At 51.3% G+C, this 11,777-nt stretch overlaps 1 protein-coding gene across 2 annotated transcripts; it reads left to right on the top strand.

The window, feature by feature from the left end:
• The first annotated feature begins 509 nt into the window (after nt 1-509).
• On the top strand, nt 510-8,887 carry MPST (mercaptopyruvate sulfurtransferase). Of its 2 annotated transcripts, none has more exons than XM_084751222.1 (3): nt 510-756; nt 4,665-5,286; nt 8,284-8,887. In XM_084751222.1, the coding sequence occupies exons 1-3, from the start codon at nt 646-648 to the stop codon at nt 8,580-8,582; spliced, it is 1,032 nt and encodes a 343-aa protein (XP_084607348.1). In that variant the 5' UTR covers nt 510-645; the 3' UTR covers nt 8,583-8,887. The 2 variants fall into 2 exon arrangements, with proteins under 2 accessions (XP_084607348.1, XP_084607349.1); XM_084751223.1 differs by lacking the exon at nt 510-756 and adding an exon at nt 771-837.
• Nucleotides 8,888-11,777: the final 2,890 nt, after the last annotated feature.

The raw sequence follows: 11,777 nt of genomic DNA, 5'->3' as shown, positions 1-11,777 counted from the left end.
CATATTTCCCTAGGGAAAGCCTGTTACGTCCCTCCCACTGCTCTAGCGCCCTCCCTGTCTGGTCCCTAGGAGGACAGGTGGGCGTGGCCAAGAGCGTCGGAGCACTCCTATAGCAGCAGCAGCTGGGAGGGACTAGGTCAGGACCCTGAAAGCAAGAATGAGAACACAGGTCCTAGGTGGAGAAGAAGGCCCGTGGGCTTCGAGTCCCCTCTCCGGGCGCACTGACCACTCGCCAGCCCTTCTGCTTCCGTTTTCTGCAGCCTGGGTACTCTGACTTTTAGAATGCCCAAGTCTGGTGAAGGGGCTCCAAGCACCCTGGCCTGCTTTTTCCACCAGGACCCAGGCAGCGGCCCCATCCCGGGCGGCCCGTGGCATTAGCTCCGCCCGGTAGCAGAGCTGGCACTAGCCCTAGCGCTCGGGAGAAGCTGGCGGGTTCAAACCGGGAGCCGGGAGTGTTCCCAAATGGCCCTCTCCATTGTGCGGCCTCCCATAGGGGGATGGGACCTCTCTCTGAGACAACAGGGACCAGAGCAGCTCCTAGCCTTCGCACGTAAAGCCTGTTTGCTCTCCTAGTATAACACTTTTGACACCCAAAAGGGGCTATTGAGGGCTCGGGGGCTCGGGGACGGCACGCAACCCGGTCGCATGGTGCGTTCGTCCCCCGCAGCCCGGAGAATGGAAAGTGCAACCAGCAGCTGCCCGGAGTGGCTAAGGCAGTGGGCTGTGCCCAAGTCTCCTCCCTTTGGCTGGCCGCAGGTTGGTGGCGGAAGGGGACCTCTGAGGGCGCGGGGAGGGGGTGACATGGCGAAGCTGGGAAGCAGGGAGCACGAAGCCCTGGTATCTGCTGCCCATCGCGTCCTATTTGCTTTTCTGTGAGGGAGGGAGCGTTTCGGGGGTGCATAGCATGGTACCACGAGGGGAGTGGAGGAGGGGGTGCAGACTGAGAGAGGAGTTTTCTGGGTGTCCCTAATTTGCATTACGGGGTACTGTCCACTGCTCCTTCTGACCGCCTGTGGGATTGGGGTAGGGTAAGAGTCTAGTGGGTAGCAGTGGCTGGCTGGGGTTTCGAATGACCTGGTGCCTCCTGAGAAAGTAGGAGGGCCCGAGAGAACCAACAAAGCCGCTCAGAAGGGCTGTGGTGAGAAGACCGAGCGTTCCCCCAAAGGAGAAAGTAGCAGAACATAGTGGAATGAAACGAAACTAAGAAACTAACGTTTAACCGGCTCGCCTGCCGCGCCGCGGCCTTGCCGAGTGCCCTGACGACTCCGCGTGATAGAGCTGAAACTTCTCCCAACAGGAGAAACGGGTGGACCCAGGCGTCAGGGTGCGGAGTGGAGTAGGCACTTATTCTGACCTGAAGCCCAAAGCTTTGGGAGCTGCCTTGGTTTACCTGCCAGTCCTTGAAGCCATATGCTTTTAAAAAAAATTTTTTTTAAACTGATTTCCTTGAGCTTCCATTTTGACCACTTCACTGTAAATCTATATAAATGCCAGTTGGCAAAATATCTGGAGATGGAGCATGGCTCTTGCAAACTGGCTCTACACCACCTCTCTAGGCTATATTGTTGCCCTGGAATCTTTTTCTCTTGGACTCCTCCCCCTGCCCCTTTTTGAACATCAATCCTGCCCTGAAATATTGTCACTGAGTGTTGCAAAAATTCAAACACTGCTTAGCATTTTCCAAGTGTACTCTGAGCCTTGAGCTTGACAGTGAGGGAAAAGAAGGTGCCAAGAGGCTTCAGGTGAGGAAATGTTGCGGAGCACCTGAGCCCCTCTGCAAAGGTGGTGTGCATATATATATATATATTCACACTAGCCCTAGGATGGCATGGAGCCGCCCTTTGTGTCCTGACTGCCCTCCAGTGAGCCACTGTCCCCTGGAATCCTGCAAGCACAAAGGAATCTAGTGTCTGGTTTTTGTCCCGCCCCTGCCCCCCCCCCCAGGGACACCCATAGCCTAGCCTCTAGGCTGCCCAACGTCTTTTGTGATCTGTCAATCAAACAGGTAGTGTGGTCAGGTGATCTCAGGCCTCTGAAGTCCCACCCTGCTGGAAGTCTAAGATAAGATAGTCTGCAGCTGTAGATTCAAGAGCTACTTAAGAGAGTAAAGGAAGAAATAACGGGTTTACATTCAACTACCCTAAATGATCATTAAAAAAAAAAGCTGTATATAGGGTAAACGGTGGCCCTCCTGCATTCATTTTTAGAAATCTCATTAAGAGGTGTTTTTTGGAGTCTGACATAGTGGTATTTGCTTGTGACTCCCCCCTCTACTCTGGAAGCTGAGGTGGTGGGGGAGGGGGATGATTTCAAGTTCCAGAATACAGAGTGAGATGGGGGGAGGGGCAGGGTGTTTGCTGGGAAGATAGTTCAGCCAATTAAGTGCTTGCCTTGAAAGCACAGGCCCTGAGTTGGATCCCCAGAGCCTACATAAGCAATACAAGGCATGTTGCACGCCTACAATCCCAGCACTAGGAAAGGAGAGACAGGTAGATGCCTGGGGCTGAGTGTCCAGGCAGCTGTGGTGAGTCCCAGGCCACGAAAAGACCCCTATCTCAAATATGAAATGAGACAAAATAAAATGGCTAATGCCTGAGGTCCCATCTGACATCTGAGATTGTCCTCTGTCCTTCACACACACACACACACAAACACACACACACACACACACACGGACCATCACACACACGGACTATCACACACACACACACCATCACACACACACATACACACATACAGGGGCCATCACACACACACACACACACACACACACACACACACACACACGGACCATCACATACACACACACACACATACACGGACCATCACACACACACACATACACATACACAGACCATCACACACACACACACACACACACACACACACACACACACGGACCATGTCACACACACACACACACACACACACAGAGGCCATCACATACCCACACAAACAGCCTGTGCCAGGGTATTTGTACTCTCTGACTTTGAAACCAGAGCTGGGAAGGCAAAATTCCCAAAAACGATGGAGGTAAAGGAGCTTTATGGGAGGGTTGCCCCACCAGCCTTGGCCTCCGTGCCCTCTGTGCACCCCCTCTGTCACATCTAGGTGCAGCAGAGACGCTGGGGTCAGTCCTTAGCCAGAGTCCATGGCTAGCCAACTTTTCTTTTTTTAATGTTGTTTTGGTTTGGGTTGGTTGGTTGGTTGGTTGAGGTTTTTGTTGTTGTTGTTCTTTTTCAAGACAGGGTTTCTGTGTACAGCCCTGGCTGTTCTGGAACTTGCTCTGTAGACCAGGCTGGCCGTGAACTGGAGGCCTCTGCCTCCCTAGTGCTGGAATTAAAGGTGTGCACCATCACCGCCTGATTCACATTCTTATTCTTATTGCTGTTGTTGTTGTTGTTTGTTGTTGTTATTGTTGTTGTTGTTGTTGTTGTTTGAGACAGAGTTTCTCTATGTAACCTTAGCTGTCCTAGACTCGCTTTTGTAGACCAGGCTGGCTTCAAACTCTCAGCCATCCACCTGCCTCTGCCTCCCGAATACTGGGATTAAAGGCGTGTGCCGCCAAGCCCGGCTGCATTCTTATTCTTTCCCTAAGTCATAGTGTGCTCCTGCTTCCTTCAGGAAGTCCTTCCACCTTCTCCCTCCCATCCAGGCTGAGGTAGAGACCTGGGTGCTCACACTAAACTCCAGAATTTCTCACTTGCACAGTTGCTTGAGCCTATCAGTTCTGCCCCCACACCCCACTTCACAAGCCCACACCCCCACCCCAAGGCCTAGGGCAGTGAGTGATTCCAGCCCATTCCTACTTAGTGCCCTGGTTTCTGTTGTTTGTGTATTTATTTATTCTGGTTTTTGTTTGTTTTGTTTGGGTGTTGTTGTTGTTTGTTGTTTGGGGTTTTTTTGTCTGTCTGTTTGTTTGTTTGTGTTTGTTTTTGTTTTTGGTGAGATGGTCTTGCTGAGCAGCCCAGACTAGTCTGGAACTTCCTGTATAGACTATGCTGGCCCTGAACACTGGTTCTCCTACCTCAGTCTCCTGAGTACAGACTCCTCCTCCTGAGGAGGTACCGCTTCCACACCAGGTGACTCAAAGCCTGTCTAGGAGCCTCGTGGCTTTCAGAAAAAGGTGACAGTACCAAACCTCTTAAAGCCTATTCCTTCAGGAGGCTGGGGAGAGGCTGCCCTGTCAAGTGTTGTAATATACTAGGGTTAAACAGCACTGGGAGAAGGGTGAATCTGATTGTTGCTCCCATTGGACACCTAGACCGGCTCAAATGAATGAGTGAATTTGATTGGCTGTGAAGCTGGGCTGCATCTTAGAAAGGGTTGAAACTTTGGCCTTGTTTGCTTTACTGAAAGGGCCAATTGAGCTTGCCCTACCCGACCTTGCTGGGCAAGGAAGAGAGAGTGAGGGTCGCGTACCACCCTCGCCTGGCGCCCATGGTCATAACGTCAATTGAAGCTGTGTATTATTCAAGTGCTGGCAGGGGTAATCCCTGGGTGATAAAAGCAGAGAGTCGTTTCACCCCAGGCCCTATCTGCATTCCTGGACTCTGCTCTGCCGGCTGCGCAGGCTCCACCTCCGCCAATTAGCACATATGCCCCAGTCACAGTCCCCGAAGACAGGCTGCTCTCTAGATTCTGGTATCTTCCCTGTCTTGCAGGCCCACGATCCGCGCATCCCCGAAGCCATGGCCGCTCCGCAGCTTTTCCGAGCCCTTGTGTCTGCGCAGTGGGTGGCAGAGGCTCTGCGGTCCCCGCGAACCTCGCAGCCGCTAAAGTTACTGGACGCCTCCTGGTACCTGCCCAAGCTGGGCCGCGACGCGCGACGTGAGTTCGAGGAGCGCCACATCCCGGGCGCCGCCTTCTTTGACATTGATCGTTGCAGCGACCACACTTCGCCCTACGACCACATGCTGCCTAGCGCCGCGGACTTCTCAGACTACGCGGGCAGCTTGGGCGTGGGCGCCGCCACGCACGTTGTGATCTACGACGGCAGCGACCAGGGCCTCTATTCCGCCCCGCGGGTCTGGTGGATGTTCCGCGCCTTCGGCCACCGCTCCGTGTCGCTGCTGGACGGCGGCCTCCGCCACTGGCTGAGCCAGAACCTGCCAATCAGCTCTGGCAAGAGCCACACGGAGCCTGCGGAATTCAGCGCTAAGCTTGATCCCTCTTTCATCAAGACCCACGAGGACATCCTGGAGAACCTGGAGGCCCGGCGCTTCCAAGTGGTGGACGCCCGCGCAGCTGGCCGGTTCCGAGGCACTGACCCAGAACCCCGAGATGGTAACACATTGGGTGTGGGGACAGGCTGGTGTATGCTCTGGGTACTGGCTAGCCTTGTGCTAGCCTTTCATGCATACAGAGCAAAGGAGAAGGCTTGTTTGCAGAGCGCCTCCCTTTAAGCCTCTTGCTTTTTTCTTAGAGCGGAGGCCACACTACCTCACTTTGGCCTGAGGGCGCCTAAATACCCTGAGAATCCAGAGCACCCGGAGTGCACTAGCCCAATAACTATGCTTGTGTTGCGGTCACCACAGAATAGCAGAAGGCAGTCTCCACATGGTTTAAGAAAGACCCAAACTTGGTCCTGATGACGTCTGGCCGCCTGAGTAGGTGGTGCCCTGGATGCCTGCACCTGTGGCCAGAGTAATCAATCATAAGAGATTCCAAAAGGGGAGTAGGGTGGGTGGCCCAAACTGAGTGGTTGGTGCACCAGGTGAGGGCCAAGCCGGCTGCCTAGGGGGGTGGCCTTCCCCAGGCAAAACCCTGTGTGATGTGAAAAGGGGCCCCCGCAAAGCAGACAGGGCTATAGCCATGCTGCTGTGACCCTTCAAACCTCTCAGGAGATAGGTAGAAGCAGCCTTTAGTGCCTGCAAATATCGCATCCGGTGTTTAAACAGCCCCAGAAAGCTTTTTATTGGTGGTGAGGTGGGGGTGGGCAGGTACTGAGGGTGTGCTCTTTATTACCATGTCATTATTCCTGAACGATGTAACTTCACAGCATTTGCTGCTGTGGGGTTCACTTAAATCCAACATAACTCAAACACTAGGTCAGTGCAGGTGACAAAAACTTACCGTAATCAAGTCTATACTGATCCATCAGGGCAGAAGAACAGAGTCGGGAGGTGAACTGTGACCCTGAAGGGATGTTGTACAGCATATTTAAAGGATAAAACCATAAGGGGGGGGGAGCAGGGTGGGCTGTAGCACTGTCCAATCATATTTCGACGTAAGGGGTGGGGCAAGGGCGTTTTCCATCAGTCAGGAGTAGGTTCCTGAGTCTGAGAACATGAACTTAGTTTGAACCGGCCAGCAAGACGGAGACGTTGTCCTTGAAATGGCTGGACTCAGACCACCATCTCCTTACAGGTTGTCCCCGAAAAGTCTAAACTCATACAACTGTCCCCTTACAGCAGAAGCTGTTCAGCTATTGGGAAGTGCCCAACGCCCCCTCGGGCCTGGGACCTTGACTGTAGTACCTCCCTGTGGTTAAATGGAGTCTGAAAAACGAAACGGGAGGACTTAGAATAAGTTTCTTTTGCTTAACATCTACAACTGTTATAGGTATTGAAGGAAATCTGGGGGGGGGGGGTGCAGAGGCTCACAGCGGTAATCCTAGCATTTGGAGGCTCAGATAGGTGGATCGTGAGTTTGAGGCCAAGCCTGGGCTACATAGTGATTTCCAGCTCAGCCTGCACTAGAGTGAGATCCTGTCTCAAAACTCAAAGGGGAAAGAAAGGAATCAGAGAAAATCTGGAGATGTTTTAATGTTAGGAGAGTGCATGTAGATTACATGATAGACACCATTTCATATGATTGTGGGGTCCGGGCACCAATTTTCTTGAAAATATGGAGCAATGCCGGGCGGTGGTGGCACACACCTTTAATCCCAGCACTTGGGAGACAGAGGCAGGTGGATCACTGTGAGTTTGAGGCCAGCTTGGTCTATAAAGCAAGTCCAGGAAAGCCAAGGCTACACAGAGAAACCCTGTCTTGAAAAAAAAAAACAACAAAAAAAAAAAAGAAAAAGAAAAAAAGAAAGAAAAAGAAAATATGGAGCAATGCCTGTGCTGCCATTGTGCAGGTGAGGCCTGGAATGGCTGCCTTGCCTGAAGTCTCAGAAAGGATCCCCTCTGGATTCAGATCCCCTGCACACTTACCCACAGTGAGCAACCAGCAACCCCCGCCCCAGCCTCCACCATGTCTCTCCAACCTGCTAGGATGCAGGAGCCAGCCATAGCCCTGGAAGCTCTCCCATGCCCTCTCTGCTGGTACGGGCTTCGGGCTTCAGTTCAGAGCCCTGTCTCTTCTTCCCAAGTGCTGGGATTCCATTCAGGCATCACCAGAATCGTTTTGTTTGTTTGCTTGTTTGTTTCTGAGGCGCCGAGGGTGAAAGCCAAGGCTTCATGCATGCTAGGCATGCACTGTACTAGCAGAGCCCCAGCCCCAGCATCAAGACTGAATTCTTTTAAGAATAAAGTCTGATTTTTATGACCGGATGGAGCCCAAGCTCTTCCAGACACGCTGAGCCATTCCTGCACCTTCAACTCCCTATTGTCTGAGCCTTGGTGGACACAATGTTTTGTGCATAATTCCAGGGTCCGTTTGTTCTTCCTGTCTGCCGTGCTCCTGTCAGGACCCTTGACTAGCTGGCTTCTGCTCATCCTGGGAGAAGGCCCCACCCTCCCTAGGCACTGAGGCCACCTGCTGCTGGCTAGAGCATGCTAGCCTTTGTACCTCAGTCTCCTGGAGTAGGGATGACAGTTATTTCTTTCCCATAGGATTTGGGCAGTACTAAAGGAGAAAATGCTGCTAAGGGGCGTCTAGGTACTATCCCGCACAAAGCAAGTGGTCAGCCTCGCCAGCTGTTTTGATTACTATTGCTTTTTTTTTTTTTTTTTTTTTTTTTTGCTATAGCCCTAGGGCATTTTTTGTCACATTAGCAATTATCTGGTTATTGCCTGTCCGCCCTGTACACCATCTCTAGGCCTCCAAGTGTCTCAAGTTCTAATTGAACAGAGGTCATGTGTATTGCTCCGCTGCCTCCAAGGTTCCCAGTCAGGAAGCCCCGGGGCCTGTGTGGCTCTGGAAGAGTCTTAGCTGGATGCAGCGACTGTGGGTGCTAATTGGCCTTAGGCTGGCCATCTGTGTAGTTGGGGTACCTAGGGGTACCTAGCAACTGGTGGCTGGAGATAAGATGAGACATAGGAGACATATTTGGCACAAATACCAGCAACGCTAGACGTCACTCATACTGCTGTTCCGTGTGTTCCTCCTGCGTAGGCATTGAACCTGGACATATCCCTGGCTCCGTAAATATCCCGTTCACTGAATTCCTGACCAAGGAGGGTCTGGAGAAGTCCCCAGAGGAGATCCAACGCCTGTTCCAGGAGAAGAAGGTGGACCTGTCCAAGCCCTTAGTAGCCACATGTGGCTCTGGTGTCACAGCCTGCCATGTGGCCCTGGGTGCCTTCCTCTGTGGCAAACCTGACGTACCTGTCTATGATGGCTCCTGGGTAGAGTGGTACATGCGTGCCCAGCCTGAGCATGTTATCTCTGAGGGCCGAGGCAAGACCCAGTGAGGCCAGGCAGGACACAGTACAGCTCAGGGTAACACCTGACCACCATAGTGCCAGCCTGGCCACTCTGACTCTGCTTTGCCAAGTTGTCTGTCCTTCTGCAGACAACTCAGGTGGTATTTGGGGTGACATCCCAGAGACCAGGAGATCCAATGACTCACCCAGTGGATGGAGTAAAGAAGGTGGCAGGAAGTAAGAGGGTACCCAGGGGAGGCAGGGAGGCCAGACAGCAGAACAGCCTGCATGGTGCTAAGCTGGGGCCCACCTAGCTTGTTTCACTGTTGGGAAATAAAACACCAAGCACAAAACCTTTGTGGTTGTGAGAATGTCTGTTTCCTGAGGAACCATGGATTCCCGCACACCCAGCAGGCATTGCTTTGGGAAGCCTCCCAGCCTGGGAGAAACATTGGAGTCTCTGAGACCTTGTTCCCAGATGCTATGACAAACTGTCATTTACCTATAATCCTGGAGTCTCCCTCTGACTTAGGTTCTTCATTTTATTTGCATATGTGTGTTGTGTGTGTGTGTGTGTGTGTGTGTGTGTGTGTGTGTGTGTGTGTGTACATGCCTGTTGAGATCAGAGGACAACATTTGCTGTCATCCCTCAAACACCATCTACCTTGGTTTTTGAGACAGGATCTCTCACTGGTTGAGAACACACCATGTAGACTAGACTGGACCGCCAAGGATTTACACCTCCATCTCCTTAATGTTGACATGGCAAGTGCACACCACCACATCTGGCTTGTTTTACATGGGTTCTGAGGACTGAATGTAAATTCTGCAAGCCATGTACAGATTGGGCTGTGTCCACATCCCTGCCTCTGGATGATATCAGATGAAGTTAGCTGTGACTGGTCTGGGATGCCATGGGGGTGGGGAGTGAGGGGTGGCTTCTGCATGCGGGTGAACAACAGAGGTCCTTTCAGGAGAAAGACAGGTCCACAGCTAAGGTGGCTGTTTCAACCTTGCCAGAGTATTCTGAAAAGAGGCTGAATCTGGTGGCCTGCGAGGAGAATCTGCCTTTCACTCAAAGCTGTTCTCTGAACTCATGCCAGAAAATAAAAAATGCTTAATGTAATTAAAAAAAAAAAAAAACTAACAGAGCCAGTGATATGACTCAGAGAACAAAGGTGTGCCACAAAACTTCATGACACCTGACTTTAATCCCTGGGACTCACAAGGTGAAAGGAGAAAATTCTGGAAAGTACACACACAGGTGCTGTGGCATGTACTCACATGCACATACACATGCACACATAAACCCATACATGTACAAGCATGCATAGCAACATAAAATAAATAAATATCTAATGAATTCACACTATGGGTGGACTCAGGCTCTAAGCCTCTCTGTTCCAGAAAAAAACAGCCTAACCATTGTCCCAGAATAGGGGCGCTATACCCTGTTGACTGTAGTTATCCTCTGGTAGAGATGGACTTATCTGCCCCATCCTGGCAATGCAGGGAATTGAGCCCAGGGTCTCATACCTGCTAGAGAACCACAGTACTACAGAGCCAAGCCACGGACCCCTTTCCCCATCTTTCCCCTGAATGCCCTTCCAGAGGCACAGAATAGCACCATGTCAGTTGTAACTAGGACCTCGGAGGTGGCATTGGATGTTTTATCTTCTGGAAATAAACAGTGCGAGACAGTACCTAACCATGGAGAGCTTCCAGCAGAGCTGGGACCCAGGCCCAGTACCCAGACTCTGAGCTCCCCTCTCGAGAGCGGCCTCCACAAGACAGGGAGGAGCCAGCAGCATGGCCTCTGGCTACCAAGAGCTCTGAAGGAAGCCCTGCCTTCCTGGAGCCCCACCTCCTGGTCTATAAAGTGGGAAGCCTCGCCCTCCTGGAGTCCCGCCCCCTGTTCTATAAAGTGGGAAGTCCCGCCCCCCCCCAGAGCCCCACCTCCTCTTCTATAAAGTCGGAAGCCAATTGCTTCAGAAGAGGGGAGTCACGACAGAGCCACGACAGCTTCTCCTTCCTTGGTCTAGGATTTCTCAACCTTGCACCGCCAGTCTCAGTCTGGACAACTCTGCTCTGAGAGCATCCTGTGCCCACGGGACACTCACCAGCGTTTTGACCTCCACCCATCAAATGTCATTTGACTCCTGACTATGACATTCCACGGAAAAAACACTACAAACAAAAGACATTTGACAGCAGCAGTCAGGAACAGCATGGACACAGACACCCTCAGTCCCTCAACTGATAGGAAGCTTCCCAGTTTCACATCCAGTTCCTCTCCAGAGCTTCCTTCCTGTCAGGCTCAGGCGGAGCCTTGCTTTGTCTCCCTAGAGGAGTCTGTTCTAGGAGAGACAGGAGCCTTCTCCCTGCCCTCCTGACACAGCCTCTCTACGGAGGCTGCCTGATCAACTCTGGGCTTGCTGCAGACTCCCTTGGCTTTGGTGTCTTTTTTTTTTTTTCTTTTTCTTTTTTTCTTTTAGGTTGGCCTCGTTGTTCCTTCCTTAAGCAATAGGACAGATAAACTGACATAATCTACAGAAATGCTTCAGCCTGATGTTAGACACAGTTAACCTCAACTACTAGTGTTTGGGTTAGTTTATTTATTTATTTACTTATTTTGTATTTCTCTTCCCCCTCCTCTGTGTGTATGTGTGTGTGTGTGTGTGTGTGTCTGTGTGTCTGTGTGCATGGGCGTGCATGCATCCTTCACAATGCTCATGTAAGATCAGAGAACAACTTTTGGGAGTCAGTGCTCTCCTTCTCAGCCCCAGGGGTCAAACTCAGGCCACTTGGCTTGCATGCAAGTACTTTTATCCACTTAGCCGTCTTACCAGCCCCCACAGTGTTCTTTTTAGCATATTTTTAGTAGTTGGGCATCTTAAGTTTTCTCTGGTATTGGGAGATAGAAACCAATGAATACAAGAATTTACGTCCTTGCTTCAAGGGCTTCCAAACCAAGAAAGGAAACCAAAACTTTCTATCATTTTCCAGGGAGTAAAGAGTTCTATGAACCGGTCTGCTTTATAACAGGCTACATTAATGAAAGAAAGAAAAGAAAAAAAAAAAAAAAAAACAAGAACAAAACGAAACGAAAAACTCAGAGAAGTGGAACAACTTGCCCAAGTGTGCACAGCTACTTTGAGAGGAGCCTAACAGGAGATTAAACCTCAGTGCAGAGATCTCTCAGAGCACCATGCCTGCAGTCCAGATTTACAGATCAAGAGAACA

This window comes from Acomys minous, assembly GCF_964271855.1.
Source record: "Acomys minous genome assembly, chromosome: 12".
NCBI classification, from domain to species: domain Eukaryota; kingdom Metazoa; phylum Chordata; class Mammalia; order Rodentia; family Muridae; genus Acomys; species Acomys minous.
Note: the sequence above shows the minus strand (reverse complement) of the source record. Positions and strands in the feature narration are given on the sequence as shown.